Source organism: Papio anubis, chromosome 6 (genome assembly GCF_008728515.1).
Source record: "Papio anubis isolate 15944 chromosome 6, Panubis1.0, whole genome shotgun sequence".
Classification (NCBI taxonomy): Eukaryota; Metazoa; Chordata; class Mammalia; order Primates; family Cercopithecidae; genus Papio; species Papio anubis.
This window is the reverse complement of record NC_044981.1, coordinates 150,877,326-150,893,937: the sequence shown is the minus strand read 5'-3', so window position 1 is coordinate 150,893,937 and position 16,612 is coordinate 150,877,326. Positions and strand designations below refer to the sequence as shown.

Sequence of the window (16,612 nt, the reverse complement as noted above, 5' to 3'; positions counted from 1 at the left end):
GTGGAGGACAAACACTAGAATATCATTATAAAGAGAAAATAAGAAGACTCTATAGTTGAAAAAAAAAAGTGCTCTATCAGGGAAACTCCCTGGTATACAGAAAGCAAAGAAAGGAATTTGAAAATTTGGTTAAGGTACTTACCACTTTTAAATGTCAATGAACTCATCTGTAAAATGGGTATAATTTTCACTATTTAGTATTAAATAAGATAATTCATGTAGGTTGATGGGACACAGTACAAGTCAACAAGTATTAGTTTTTTTCTTTCTTACATGAGTAGTTCTAAAACATGGTTATTAGACTACATGGGGAAGCGAAGTTATCTCAACTTTTTGTAACTTATGCTACTCATCCAATAAGCACTGCAAAATGGTCTTTAAATTGCATTTTATATTTCTTCATTTTAAGAAATTCCCAGCCGGGCGCAGTGGCTCACACCTGTAATCCCAGCACTTTGGGAGGCCCAGGTGGGTGGATCACAAGGTCATGAGATAGAGACTATCTTGGCCAACCATGTCTCTACTAAAATACAAAAAATTAGTCGGGCATGGTGGCACGTACCTGTAATCCCAGCTACTTGGGAGGCTGAGGCAGGGGAATCGCTTGAACCCAGGAGGCAGGAGTTGCAGTGAGCTGAGATCAAGCCACTGCACTCCAGCCTGTCAATAGAGCAAGATGCTGTCTCAAAAAAAAAAAAAAAAAGGAATTCCCAAAATTTTGACTAGAAGTATTCCTATATACTTCTATTTATCTAATCACCTCTTCCTAGCTACTTTTGCACAGTTCAACTGCTTTTATAAACTCCTTCCTAGCTGTGCCACTTACAAGTAGGGGCCTGGGCAAATGCTCTGTGCCTCGGTTTCTATGTGTATCAAATGAGATAATAACGATACCAGTCACATTGACTTGTCATGAAAGTTACTGGAAATTACTCATGGGAAGGGTTTAGATCTGTATCTGGCATGTGGTAAGTACTCAACGAGTGTCAGCTGTGAGCCATGCTATTCTAACTATCACCACCACCGCTATATTGCAGTTCTTCTAAAATAAGGTTTTGGAAGCCTATTTTGGTGTATGGCAAGTAAGTTTTGTGCCCTACTGGTCTAGCTCAGGAATAATATTTTTTTCACATTACCTTGCATGGCACTTACCTTGTAGCCACTCTTACAGAATGTTAGTACATTGTTCTTTATATAATGGCCGCCTATTTTTTTTTTGTCTCTTCAATTGCTCACCCCTGAGGGCAAAGATGAGACTATGCTTCTTTCTATTCCTCCTTGTGCCTATTTTATTGCTCTGTTTGAGGTAAGGCTCCAAACCAGCTTGTTGGGTGAATAAATGAATGAAATAATGACTGCGTGTAAGGGGTTCAGATTACCTAATTGAATTGTTAGAACATCAGTAGAGAGTGATAACCCCGGCTAGCAACTGGAGGTCTTAGTGTGATCCCATGGGACCTTTTTCAAAGCAAGTGACCAAGATAAGAAAAAAGAAAGCAGATGGTTAAAGAGATCTAAAATATTTTTATTAAACATTCTGCAATCTTTTAATGGCAGGAGGCTAACAATGCTTTGGGACATGGGGTCATGTATCAACAAAGAAAAGAGTCAAAAGGGAAAGTCCCTCAGAGTTAGTCTGCTTTATAGAGTTTCTTTTTAGCAAGTCAGTTTTTCTGGTGTAGGGTGCATTCATGGGCACTGATCTTCTTGGAGTGAAGTTAACACAACAATAATGACAATAGCAAAGCTGAGGTTTTTAGGAGAGAAATTCCTCTTTTCCCCTCTGAGGGGCATTTACTCAACGTTGTCCATTGTATCCCTTATTCTCTCATTTATCTGTGAAAGCCAGTAACAGCACCATCACCCGCTCCACCACCTTCCACCTTGCCCTGTCAGCAGAGTCCTTGCCTTTTCAATTTCTCAGTCTCCGTGTGGCTTCTTTCCAGCCACACAGTGTAACCTCCAACCTCATGTTCTTGACCTTGTTTAGTTCCTGCTTCTTTTTGAAGGACAAGGATCTCACTCTTCCCAAGGACATTCTGTTACTGGCTTCTTGTGGGGTTGTTCCCATCTTCATTCCTGCCCCCACTCCAGTTCTTTTCCATATCTACCATATTTATATTGGTCAAGAAGACTTTGGACTAGTTTTTCTTGCTATAGTGTGCATGGTGGAATGAATAGACTCTTTTCCTTAATGTGAAATATTAGAATACTGATTATCCTTACTGAAACTGCCCAGTCTTCCCTTTTGAGAATCACCTGTTGAGAATCACTGTTCTCACCATAAACTCAGCAATAATAGACTCAGTAGATTAATTGTCAAGAAGCAAAGGTGGGAAAATCCTCCCCATAACTAGTATGGAGTTACCCACAGGTGCTCTTCTTTTCAAATACTTTGCATCTCGGGGGAAGCTTTGGCTTGTTTTACAAGGAAAAGAGGAGACTTTTTTTTGGTCAGCCAACAGTCTCTATCCTTTTATTCTGTGCATATTTCATGTATTTGCTCCCCAGCTCACATGGAGCAATACAGCATGTCAGAGTTTGTGTCTTGGGCCAAGTACTCAGGGATGGAGAGTCCACAAGCTGGCCTATTGAGGAGCTTAGGAGAACCTCAGGAAGGCCTTTAGCCAAGCACCTCCCACTGCTCCATGCTTGCCTTAATATTTTTCTTCCTTCCTTCTGAAGGAGAATTGCAGAATAACCATTCATATAAATCCAAGTAAAAAGAACGTATTTTTAGAATATCCTCCCATCCACACATTGAACCTCTCGCATGAATAATGTGTCCGTGTTCTCTTTCTCTCTCCATATATACACAAATACCATCTCCTGAGCCAATCCAGTAAAGTGTTTGTACCATGTTATTAAGTCTCCGGAATGTATTTGGTTTAAGGTCTGCTTACTGCTATAAAGAGCATGGGAAACCTGATGGTGGGGCGTTGGGATCGCCATGGGACCGCAGGCTAACTGGAGGCATTATGTGAAACTATGCAGTGGGAACATAATTACCTCAATCTCACCCTTTCTACACCATATACTTTGACCTTCCTGGAATGACTAATATCTTCTTTCTGTTTTTCAAAACTGAAGGCCTCCACTGGCATTCTGAGCCTATTAGACTCTGACAGTATTACAAATTTAACTCACCATATGACTTTTTTTTTCCAGTTGGAAGAATATAGATAAACAGATACAATAACATTAAGTAAAAGAAAACCATAAATGTAAGGTTCTAAGGAATATTCTCGAATAAGGGTTTTTTAAAATCTGATCATCCACATTTTTGATAGTAACAATTATAACAACTCTTGGCATATATAAAGCATTTATACTATGTCAAGCACTATGCTAAGCAGTCTATTTTATCTAATTTCATTACAGTAACAGTATGAGGTGTGAAGTAGGCATCAAGAAATTCTGTCAGTACCAGTTTATCTGCAGTCTGGGGATCTGTAACTTGCCCAAGGTCAAAGAGCTTGAAATTTCAACTTGGGACCATCAGACTGAAAACCTGCAATCTAAGACACTTTGCTGTGCTGCCTTCCTATTATGTCACCAAACATATGCACGCATAAGAAATTTCCTGGGGTCTGAACATTAATTTTAAGGTTGTCTAAAGCTCAAAAAATTACTTTCCTATTTTTTTTTTTTTTTTTTTTTTTTTTGGGGTTTTAAAAACCAAAAAAATTTTTTTTTTTTTTTTTTTTTTTTTTTTTTTTTTTGTGGGATGAGAGTTACAAAAAACAATTCTATATGACTTGTCTCTTTAGACGTAACAGACACAAATACAGCATGCCCGGATAAATTTGAATTTCAGATGAACAGTGAAAACAAATTTTAGTATAAATATGTCCTCTGAAGTATTTGGGATGTGATAAAAATTCATTCATTATTTATCTGAAATTCACATTTGAGTGTCCTGCTATTTATCTGCCAATCTTACTCTTAAGTCAAGCATTTCATTCAGGGACTTTCCATGCTCAAAGCAACAGGTGGAGATAATGCTTCCCTGGGGTTAATTCCAAGCCTGTAGAGAAGCAAAGCCTTCCCATTGCATAAAATCCCTCCTGGTCTGGCTTCTCCCCAAGTTTCTGGGTATGAAGCTGACCACAAGCCACGCTCCCTCTTTCTCATGGAGGCTACATTTTATACCACAGTGAGAGGTTGGTATATTCTGACCCTGTCCATACTCTCTCTTTTTTGGGGCATGTGAATAGGGCTTACTCTGAAGAAGGAGCATGTTCATGCACCTTATTTTTAATCATCAATAATTAATAACTATAATTGTACTAACAACAGAATTCATAGCAATAATCCATGCATCAGTGATGTTAGAAATGGTGTCAATCCACATAACTGTTTTAGTTGTACAGTTACTGTAACCATAGCTATAGAGTGTGGTGTTTGTTAGGTCAATTGCTCCTTCCTTTCCCATGAACTTAGGTGACTTCATTTTCCTCCCTCTTAGCATCTCCCATGCAATGGACACGCTGTTGTCTGTTTCAGTTCAGGGGGCTCTTAAACCACTTGTTCTGGATTCATTTTCCTTTACCAGATCTCTACATTCCGGTTTTGTTTCCAACTTAAAAGCTATTGTAAGATATTCAAACAGCAGCTCTTTCAATACACATATTATCAATAGCGTATCCTGAGGCTTGATTTTCATGGAAACGTCTTGTTTCTGGAATACAATGGCTCATTTCTACTTAAGGTATCCTCTCAGCAGTTTCCTAACAGCTCCTTTCATGACCAGCCGCTCTCACTCACCCCTTCACCTTCCCTGCTGCAGAAGACTTCTTGTCTAATATGAGACAAAAAGCCTGCAGTAGGGTTCCCACTGTCCTAACAGCGCAGAGGAGCAGGAAGCCAGTGACAGGGCACACACGTTAAGTGCTGTGGCTTGACAAAATGACTACCGGGACACGCAAGTGGCAGAAGTCACCGACGTGCTGCTGCAGTCCCCAGTGAGAGTCTAGCAGATGAACTCAGAGCACCAACACATGCACTCTCGCCCGTTTGAGCAGACACACTCCGAAGCCTCAACTTTCAACTCTCAACCTCCAAATGCAACTTACAAAGGAAAACTATTTCAAGTTTCCGAACTGACCTAGCCCAGGTGAAACTCTCAAGGCAATGGGGAGAGGAAATAGGCGGAGAGAGAGAAGGACGAGTGTGGCACAGCCCGCGGGGGCGCAGGTGCCCTAAAAGGGTGGCAATGGCAGGGACACTGTACCTCGGCAGCAGGCGGAAGGCGTCCCAGAGCCACGCGGGGCTCGCTCGTCTCAGGCGGGTCTTGCCTGCCAACCGCTGAGCTCCCTTCAATGTCAAAAGGAAAAGCGTTGTCGTCCCCGGACGCGGCGCGGGAGCAGGCAGCGCTCCAGAGGAGCCACAGAGGCAGGACCGAGCGCCAGGCTGAGCTCAAAGCCATTTCTCCGCTGACATCCAGCAGGGCTCGGGCGCTGTAGGTCTCCGTGGGTCCCCCGCGTGGTGCGGCGGTGCCTCGCTTATTTTCCCTCCAATCCGTGTGCAGTATCCGGAGGTGGCAGCGCAACCAGCAGCTTAGGAAAAAAGGGAAAGTGCTAGAGTAAGGGAGAGTCCCAGCCTCTCTCTCTCTCTTTCTCTCTCCCCTTCTCCCCTTCTGTCTCCCTCTCCCTCTCCCTCTTTCACTTTTTCTCTTTCTCCCAGAGGTTCTGGCTCAAGAACTTACAGATGGACGGAGCCTACAGTCCGGCATCAAAGGGCAGACGGATTGGGGTGAGCCCCGCCAGCGCCAGGCCACCTCCTCTCCCCGGCCGTTCGGTACTGAGGACTGCGCTGTCCTGGCTTCCTTCTCACATTCATTCTCACCACTCCCTTTTTACCTTCCACTTTCAGACCCTCCCACTCTAAGCTGGCTTTTCAGACACTGAGGTCCGCCTTTCCCTGCGGCCTTCCCTCCCCTCTCAGTTTGGAGCCCCTCCAAGGGCTCTAGAAGAATATTCAGCTTTTGTGACCGCTTCCTCACCACTCTTATTTATGTAGTCAAGGTACCGGATGTCTTATCTGTATTTATATAGATCTTTTATGTGGCCCCCGCTAGTTCGCAGGAAAGTGGGTGGAAAAGGGATTCCAGCGGCAGGAACCAGAGGTACATTTTTTCTGAAGGCAGAGGGTCAGGATGCCCACTTTCTTGAGCACGGTTTTTCGGTTTTTTTTCTAGGGATAGACTGTTGCACTCTTTGTGATCCTATCTTCTCTGGAGATTCACTGGCCACCCCTCTTCCTCCCGACAGTCCTCACCCAGAGGGCTTGGGAGAAGAATATCTTTCACTGCAGCGCTGGAAAATGACTTCATTACCCAAATGCATGAACTTTTATTTACAAAGAACATCTTGTTTTCATCCTAAAGAGGTGCTTTGTAAGGGACCCGGAACAAGGCTTGCAGTGTAGGAGCCTGTCAAATATACTGCCCACAGCCCCAGCCTCTTCCTCTTGGCCTGTAATCTCATGCCTACTACATCTGTCTGAATCATGTAACCTTTCCAAGACTTCAGGGTGAAGTTGGGCTACGGTTATGTCAGGGGTGCCCCTGTGGATGGGATAGTGTCTGCAACAGCTGATAGGTACCTTTGTTTACATGGCTTCATAACGAGCTCTAAACATTTCCAGAAGATCCAACCATGGTTTAAAAATGGTCAGATAAGACAACCATAAAATGACACCCAGGTAAGCTTCTAGGTGAAATAAAGCATTTTTATATAATCTAATCATGAAATAAATAAATAAAGCCTTTTCATAAAACCTAATCATTAGCTCCATTTCATAGAACAAAAGTCATTTTATCTAAGCATAAGCAAAACCATTTATTTTGCACCTAACCTGTGCCAGATACTTGGCCTATGCTATTTATAAACCTCACAGCGTTCCTGCAAATACCATTAATCTCCTTTTATAGAAGAAGAAAGCGAGGTTCAGAAAGACTAGGACATTTGCCCAAGGCCGCACAGCTGGTGGAAAGCAGAGATGGGATTTGGATCCGGGCCTCACTGATTCCAAAGCTCTCTTTTACTAATCTATATACACGACACTACAACTTCAAAATAAAGAGTATGAATTCAGAGGTGAAAGAAATGGTCACTTTTATTTTTTGAGTGCCTTCCATGTGCAAAAAAAAAAAAAAAAATCACATAAATTGTCTCATTTAGGCCTGGGTGCAGTGGCTCATGCCGGTACTCCCAGCACTTTGGGAGGCCGAGGTGGGTAGATCATGAGGTCAGGAGTTCGATGCCAGCCTGGCCAATATGGTGAAACCCTGTCTCTACCAAAAATACAAAATTTAGCCAGGTGTGGTGGGAGGCGCCTGTAGTCCCAGCTACTCGGGAGGCTGAGGCAGGAGAATTGCTTGAACCTGGGAGGTGGAGGTTGCAGTGAGCTGAGATTGCACCACTGACTCCAGCCTGGGCGACAGAGCAAGACTCTGGCTCAAAAAAAAAAAAAAAATTGTCTCATTTAATTTCATCTTGATGATAATCTTGTGAAGTAGGAATTGTCATACACATTTGGCCATGGGTAAGTGGTAAAATTACTACTATAGCCCAGGTAAATCTGATGGTAAGGTCTTTGATTTTAAATGATAAAATTGTATGATACAAAAGAACCAAAGCCAAAAGAAGCAAAAACAATTCTTAGAGATTCCAAAGTAATATTTTGATTTTAAAATATTAAAATAGTATTGCAAGGAATTATGGAACTAAATTATGATAATCTTCTTTTACATAGACTAGTTAACCTACTAAATTAAGTGGGAGAAGTTAAAAACATGTTTGGTTTAGTCGAGAGACTGATACTGGGAGAAAAGATGGCCAGACCCTGAGACAAAACAGATTATGCTCGATTATCCCAACCCACTCTCCCTTTAAAAGAACATTAAATAATAATAATATGAATTACACATGATCTATATTAAATATTCTGACTTCAGATATAGATCTCTTCAGCACACCAAAACTCAAATATTTGTTTTCTGAAGGATTTCATCTTGTTCTTTACTAGCTGCCAATTAATCACACACTTTTAATTTAATCTGGGCCCTCTTCTGTCTGCCTGCCCAGTGCTGGTAGGCCCAGTGCTGGTTATCATCCAAGACCTATGGACTTCTTATTTTTGGTTAAATATGTGCTTCCAGCTCTTCCTCTTCATCTTCTTTATGCGGGTACTATTATTATTTTTGAGGCAAAATGGCATAATACACAGGAGGATGAATTTTTGTATAAAATAAAGCAGGGTTCAAATCCTGGGTCTGCATGTAGTAGTTTTGGGAGCTTGGCATGTAACTTAGTCTCTCTGAAAGCTTCCTCTCCTGTAAAATGGGTATAATGATGCCTTTTTGTCACAGGTGTTTGAACTAGAGCAATTCCATCTTGAATAGGGGCTCGGTAAAATAAGACTGAGACCTACTGGGCTGCATTCGGAGGAGGTTAGGTATTCTAACTCACTGGATGAGACAGGAGATCAGCATAAGATACAGGTCACAAAGACCTTGCTGATAAAACAGCATGCAGGAAAGAAGGCAGTCAAATCCCACCAAAACCAAGGTGGTGACCTTGGTTGTGCTCACTGCTCATTATACACTAATTATATTGCACTAGCATGCTGAAATACACTCCCACCAGCACCATGACAGCTTATAAATGCCATGGCAACATCAGGGAGTTACCCTACATGGTCTAAAAAAGGGAGGAACCCTTAGGTTCTGGGAGTTGCCGACTCCTTTCCCGGGAAACTCATGAATAATCCACACCCTGTTTAGCATACAATCAATAAATAACCATAAAAATAGGCAATCCGCAGCCCTTGGGGCTGCTCTGCCTATGGAGTCACCATTCTTTTATTCCTTTACTTTCTTGATAAACTTCGCTTTACTTAACTCTATGCACTCGCCTGGAATTTTTTGTGGTGTGAGATCCAAGAACATTCTCTTGGGGTCTGGATTGAAACCCCTTTCCGGTAACATTTTCACTGAATTATTATGGGTAGTAAATGAAAGAATATAAATAAACATTAACACAGACCAGCACGGAGTCAGAGCTCAATAAATACCATTTAATTATACAATAAGCCCTCATTTAACATTTTCTATATATTTTTGGAAACTGCAACTTTAAGCAAAATAACATATAATGAAGCCAATTTCACCTTAGGCTAATTGATATAAATAAGATTTATTAAATTCCTATGACACAGTTCTGGTCACAAAAACATCACCAAACTTCTAAATAAAGACCAAAATGCTTATAATGGTAAATGTGAAAGTAAATGTGAGCTATACATACACTTCAGAAAGATTAACAAAAACCAGTGAATTATTTACCCAATGTTTGGTGAATCAGTGAGTGACAGCAATCATAGTGGTGGTGGGTTAAAGCAAGGAATAAATGTTTAAAAGCAAAAAATTGTAAGAAGTACCTCCTACCACCATGCAATTCAAAAAAACCCAACAACAAATAGGATGGGCTCGCTGAATGCTTCCATGCAGCACCGTTTATTGTCATGCGCCTGTATGATCATTGTAGACTTCATGAATTTTTATTTGATAATAATTTTTCTTCATTATTCATTTATTTTCCAACCTGCTTCTTCCAACTCAGAGTGTGGGGTAGCTGGAGTCCATCCTGGCAGCTCAGAGTTCAAGCTGGGGACACTGGACAGAAGGCCATCCCATCGCCGGGCGTGCTCACGCACACAGCCACACTCACTAAGACTGGAATCATGCAGACATACCAAGGAACGAGGACATCTTTGAGACGTGGGAGGAAACTGGAGTACCTGGAGAAAACCCACGTGGGAGAACATGCAAATTCCACACAGACAGTGGCTTCAGCCAGGAATTGATTTTTTTTTTTTTTTCTCACCAATGTTATGACAAAGCAATGTTGAAAGAAACAGTGTTATTCTGGGACCTGCCTTACTATATTTTCAAATCTTAGGGAAGAACAAAATGACTATTCTAAAAGAGGAAAGGCAACCATTTTATTTATCCGGGTGTAGGTAACCTCCCATGTTTGAGAACAGCCATTCACATTTCTGGTTGCTACTGGGCCCTTCCTTGCATTAACCATGAATGAGGCAGTCATGGGCCACAGAGTCACAGGTCAAGCAGACGAGGAGAGAGCATGGCTGACTAATTTACAGCAAGTTAGAAGGCAGCAGAACCCTTTGGCGAGTTACCTGCTCACCAAAGGGCCACTCCCCGACCACCAAACGACTGAGTGTAGGAGGATTTTATCCCTGCCACCAGGACAACTGGGAAGCATTTCTGGTGCGGCTGCTTTCTTATCACGACTCTCCCTTTCTCTCCCTCCTGGGATTGGGGCTGGGTGTTCACCCAGTCCTTTCATGGCTGTCATCGTTTTTGGGACACCTAGCTGCCCCGTGATGAAAGGGGTGCTGCCCCCTCATCCACAATGTATGGAAGACAGCACAGGCATTCAGAGACGCTCACAGTGCCTCCAAGGACACTAAGCCAGTTAGTACAGACAAGGGCCCCCACACCATCCAACTCCCAGACCAATGCTTTCCCAACTAGGCCAAGCTATTTTTGGTTCTGGCAGCAGCAGATCTGATGGTTTTGAGGTTTTATCAAAAGAAGCTTCTGGAATTCCCTTTTGAGACCCCTAGTGCGGTAATCAGCAGATACATATCAGGGCTGCCTACTCCTTCAGAGCCTGGCTGTTAGGCCTGTCCTCAGCATCCAAAGCCCTAAGGAGGGTGTTACTAACACATCCCATGTGCCCTTCTGTAAATAGAAAGTCACGTCAGATGCTATTTTGAATTTGTAGGTGCTAATCTTGACATAACTAGACAGAGGATTGTTGTGGGGACTGTGTACTAGTGACAATAATTTTGTGATGAGATCAGTCAGAGAAGCAAGTATGAACTGAGCTATCCCCCACAATGAGGTCTCTAACTGGCACTCAAGTAGCAGGACTGGAAAGTGTAAGATGGCGATTCTTTTTTTCTGCCGATCCTGCTGTCCTCTCAGACCAAGATTCTCTTCTACGAACGACTCTGGTGGACGTTCAGGTTCTATGAGGAGGAGCAGCAGCGAGAGTGCTAGGAGGTGGATAGGGTTTAAAAGTTGTTCTTCTAGGCCGGGCGCGGTGGCTCATGCCTGTAATCCCAGCACTGGGAGGCCTAGGCAAGTGGATCACCTGAGGTCAGGAGTTAAAGACCAGCCTGACAAACATGGAGAAACCCCATCTCTACTAAAAATACAAAATTAACCGGGCGAGGTAGTACATGCCTGTAATCCCAGCTACTTGGGAGGCTGAGGCAGGAGAATCGCTGGAACCCAAAGAGGTGGAGGTTGCAGTGAGCCGAGATCGAGCCTTTGCACTCCAGCCTGGGCAACAAGAGTGAGACTCCATTTCAAAAAAAATAAAAATAAAACAACAACAACAACAACAAATTTGTTCTTCCTTCTGTTACTCAGCCTTTTGTCCAGGACATAAATAGTATGTGCTACCTATGCTTCCTCTGCAGTCATAGACTCATTTGACTTTTAGTATATGCTACCAGCATTCTTTCTCATTCATTCTTTCATCCATCCATCTATTCATATATTATTTATTTAATCATCATTTATTAAATAGCTCAGTACACCAGGTTTAGATGCTGAGGATAAAATGCTAAAAACATTATTCTGTCAAGGGTTTTAAAAAATTATTTATTTATTTATTTATTTTGAGACAGTGTCTCACTCTGTTTCCCAGGCTGGAGTGCAGTGGCGCAATCTAGGCTCACTGCAACCTCCACCTCCCAGGCTCAAGCGATTCTCCTGCCTCAGTTTCCCGAGTAGCTGGGGTTACAGGCGCATGCCACCACACTGGGCTAATTTTTGCATTTTTTAGTAGAAACAGGGTTTCACCATGTTGACCAGAGGCTGGGCTTGAACTCCTAACCTCAGGTGATCCTCCTGCCTCGGCCTCCCAAAGTGCTGGGATTACAGGCGTGAGCCACCATGCCCAGCTGACTGTCAAGGAGTTTTTTTAAGAGTCTGGTAGGATCTGTAAGGAATGCAATGATTAACAGGAGTTCAAAGAGAAAGTGCAGAAATGCTCCTGATAAAATACATCGAAAAAGCCTTTTACCCAGATGCACTTCAAAGAGGAAGTGCAGAAAGGTTTCTGATAAAATATATCAAACAAGCCTTTGACCCAGGGGAGGTCAGGGAGGTTTGAGAAGAAGAGGGCAACCAGGCGAGTCTGAACTGATGGGAGGAGGGGAAGGATGGTGCTCCAGGAGTGAAATGCAGATGCAGAAGGACAGACAAGTCTGGGCGTGGTGGCTCCTGCCTGTAATTCCAGTATTTTGGGAGGCTCAGGCGGGCAGATCACCTGAGACCAGAAGTTTGAGACCAACCTGGGCAATATGGTGAAACTCCATATCTACGAAAACAAAAAAACAAACAACCCCCCCCCCCCACCCAAATATTAGCCAGGCATGGTGCTACGTGCCTGTAGTCCCAGCTACACGAGAGACTGAGGTGGGAGGATCACCTGAGCCTCGGGTGGGAAGTCGAGGCTGCAGTGAGATCGCACCACTGGACTGCAGCCTGGGTGACAGAGTGAGACCTTGTCTTGAAAAACTAAAATAAAATAAACCAGAGGAACAGACACATCAGGGACCACGACGCCATGGGAAGGTGGGAAAGCCATGTGATTTCTAGATGCTCTCTGAGCCCCCCCTGTTCACAGGGTACCGTCCCTGCTCTCAGGCCCACAGAGCCTGCAGGAAAAGAAAGGACTTCCCCAGCCTCCTACTGGTCTCTCAGCACTGCCCGTCAATCCCCGCCCAGTAAGTAACGGAGGATCCTTCCCCATTGCAAATCTGAACACTGGGAGCTGTTAGTCCTAGTATTTACAGCCTGAACAAAAACCCAATAAAACTGATGGGAGAAAGAACAACTTTTAAAAGGCCTCCATCCTCTCCTAGCACACTTGCTGTGCTGTTGCACCTCCTCAAACAGCCTGAACTTCCACCAAAGTCATTCATAAAAGAGAATCTCCATCTGAGAGGAGAATCAGCAGAAAAAGAGACACTGTCCCTCTTACACGTTTCATTCCCACCACTGAGTACCAGTTAGGGTACAGGGTGGGGGAGAGCTGGTGCCTGTGTCTCTAACTGATCTTACCATAAAATTGTCTTCACTGTTTTTTAGGTGAATAAATTTAAGCATAGGAATGACATGATCATATTTGCATTAACTTTCTTTTTTTTTTTTTTGAGACAGAGTCTTGGTCTGTTGCCCAGCGCAATCTCAGCTCACTGTAGTCTCTACCTCCTGGATTCTAGTGATTCTCCTGCCTCCCAAGTTGCTGGGATTACAGGCACACACCACCATGTCCAGCTAATTTTCTAATATATGTAATTTTAAATCTTACTATATTTACTTTATCTGGTATATTTGCAATTTTTATACAGGTGGCATGCACCTGTAGTCCCAGCTACTCGGCGAGGCTGAGGCAGGAGAATCGCTTGAACCTGGGATGTGGAGGCTGCAGTGAGCCAAGATCACACCACAGCACTCCAGCCTGGGCAACAGAGCAAGACTCTGTCTCAAAATAAAAAAAAAAAAAAAAAAGAAATTACATATATCAGAAAAGGTGGAAATAATTGTTACCAGAAATCATACTACTCTGGGGCAATAACTTACAACACTGAAAATGCCTTGGTGTAAATACCTTCAGACTTTTGTGACACCTATATTAATGTATCCTATCTATTTTTATACTTTATATATTTTATTATATATTATATATATGTTTCGTACATATTCATTTTGTCTATTCCATCTTTTTTTTTTTTTTTTTTTTACAAAAATGAATCCAACCGTACGTAATATATGTCAATTTCTTGCAGTGTTCAGATTTGAATTTTGGGAAGACCTTCTGGTGTGGATGGGGCCTGGAATTGAGGGCAGTGCTAACAGACCAGTTAGGAGGCTGGAAAAGCCCTTGCTTCTCATGCAAGCTCTGTTAACCCCAAGGGCAGGGACTGTACTCATGAACTGGGGATGATAGTAGCAATGAGTGGGTTGGCCTGATGGAGAGTGAAACAAACAGATGAGAGCCTGATCTAACAAGGATTATTGACCAGCCTCTGCTGTGGCCATCCCTTTGGGTCTAATAGGATAATTACTTCATCAGCCCTAAAGGAAAGTGATAGATGCTCCCGGTAATGTATTCAATAGAGAACAGCTGGTGTCAACATCAATTAGCTCAGCTGATGAGACCAATATAACATAGGAGCTCCTGGGACTTGTTAATGAAATGATATAATTAAGAAGAATGGAACAACTTTCAAAAAAGGAGGCCTAAGAAACTGACTTTTGCATCCGTACATCCACCCCCACTCTCAGTACCACAAAGGAACTGTCCATTAAGATCAGGATTGCTGTCAGCATGGTGGGAAGATACACAGAATGAAGTGTTAAAATCTGTTCTAACCTTCTGTGTGAGCAGCTGTAGAAACTAGTCTGTGAGATTTTAACTCAAAAGCTCTATAATGGAAAGTGCATCCTGGACATGCTCTCTTTAGGAAACCAACTGACTTCAGAAGAAACTTTGGAAGTAGAGAGGGCATAACCATAATAGTGCTTCAAATTTTCACAGTGCCTTACGATTTGAAATTGATATATGGTTCTTTCTCCTTCTACAAGTGAGAATGATCTAGCTTTAAATGCCAAGTGTAGCCTCCAGACCTTTAGGAGAAAGATTCCTGTATCACTGTCCACCACATCCCTTATTCCTTGAATATTTAATAATCGAATTAAGATGTTAAATTCACCATCCATTCATTCAACAAATATTTTTCAAATATCTACTTTGCAAGCTGCATTTTTCTAGGCTCCATAGCAAAAAAGAAATCAGACAAAAATGCCTGCCTTCGTGGAGTTTACATCTAACTGAAGAAAGGTAGAAGAGAGATAAAGAATAAGCAATCAGATAAGAGAAATAGTAGGTCACATGGTAAATACTTCGGAGAAAAATAGAGCAGAGAGGGTGTGGGGGTGGTAGAACATGCAAGCTGAGAAAAGTGGGATGAAACTATTTTAAATTGGGTCATCAGGGCCAGGTGCGGCCCTGCACTTTGGCATGCCGAGGTGGATGCATCACTTGAGGTCAGGAGTTCGAGACCAGCTTGGCCAACATGGCGAAACCCGGTCTCTATTAAAAATACAAAAATTAGCCAGGCATGGTGGCTCACGCCTATAATCCCAGTTATTCAGGAGACTGAGGCACAAGAATCTCTTGAACCTGGGAGGCGGAGGTTGCAGTGAGCCGAGATGGCACCACTGCACTATAGCCTGGGTGACAGGGCAAGACGCTGTCTAATAATAATAATAATAATTGGGTCATCAGGGAGGCCTCACTGACAAGACAATATCTGAGCAGAATCTGGGATGTGAGGGGGCAAGCCAGGCAGCTATTAATGTAGAGGAGCAGGGCAGAGAGAAGAAACAGGAACTGAGTAATGGAAAGGAAGAAGGTACTTCTCTCATTGAGGAATAGACTAGAATGAAGTGTTAGAGGTAAAGCATAGCTGGAGATAAAGTCAGAAATGTAGAGGCTGTGGGGAGGATGATTATATAGCTCCTTCGGGATCATTGTGTACAAAGACTTTGGCTTCTTCTCTGAGTGAGTGGAGAAGAATTTGGAGGGTCTTGTGCAGAGAAGTGACATGATCTGACTTATTCCGTCTGTGATGTGAGGAGTAGACTGTAGTGAAAGAGGTAAGGGAAGAGGCAGGGAGGCTATTTAAAGGCTATTGCAATAATACAGTTGAGCCACGATGATGACTTGGGTTAGGATGTTGGGATTATATATGAAAAGTAGTTGAATTCTTGATTTATTGTGAATGTGAAATCAATGGGATTTGCTGGATATAGGGAATGAGAGTAAGAAAGAAATCCAGGCTGATGTACATATTTTGTCCTGAGCAGACTGTAATGACGAATTTGCCATTACTAGAATGTGAAAGACTATAGGAAGAGCAGGTCAGGGTAATGGAGACACGAAGAGTTTAGTTTTGAACAACACTTTTTTGAGGCCGGGTGCAGTGGCTCACGCCTGTAATCCCAACTCTTTGGGAGGCCGAGGTGGGGGGATCACGAGGTCAGGAATTTGAGACCAGCCTGGCCAACATAGTGAAACCCCATCTCTACTAAAAGTACAAAAAAATTAGCCTGGTGTGGTGGCATGTGCCTGTAGTCCCAGCTACTTGGGAGACCGAGGCAGGAGAATCTCTTGAACCTAGGAGGCGGAAGTTGCAGTGAGCTGAGACTGTGCCATTGCACTCCAGTCTGGGTGACAGAGTGAGATTCCCTCTCAAAAAAAAAAAAAAAAAAAAAGGCCTTTTTTGAAATCCCACTCAGATCATATTCTTACTAAGAATTCCTTACTGTATTCCTTACTTAAAGATACTCATTTTTAAACATTATATATCCATAATATGTAAGGCATCTTTTTTTCTTTAAATTTTTTTAACTGGGATCTATTATGTGCATGGAACTGTAGATAAAACTAGAGGACATCCTTATAGTCTAGTAAGAAAGATTTGTAGCATGAACTTC

General features: G+C 42.7%; 1 protein-coding gene across 2 annotated transcripts in view; it reads right to left on the bottom strand.

The window, feature by feature from the left end:
* LAMA4 (laminin subunit alpha 4) overlaps window positions 1-5,976 on the bottom strand; it is a 148,486-nt gene extending 142,510 nt beyond the window's left edge. The window contains exons 1-2 of one of the 2 annotated variants that reach the window (XM_021937958.2): window positions 5,708-5,976; window positions 5,234-5,558 (exon numbers count right to left, since the gene is read on the bottom strand). In XM_021937958.2, the coding sequence (XP_021793650.1) occupies window positions 5,234-5,428 (195 nt within the window). In that variant the 5' untranslated portion in view covers window positions 5,429-5,558; window positions 5,708-5,976. The remainder of the gene's footprint in view (window positions 1-5,233; window positions 5,559-5,707) is intronic. The other variant, XM_021937957.2, reaches the window with a different exon arrangement.
* Between the last annotated feature and the right edge of the window lie 10,636 nt (window positions 5,977-16,612).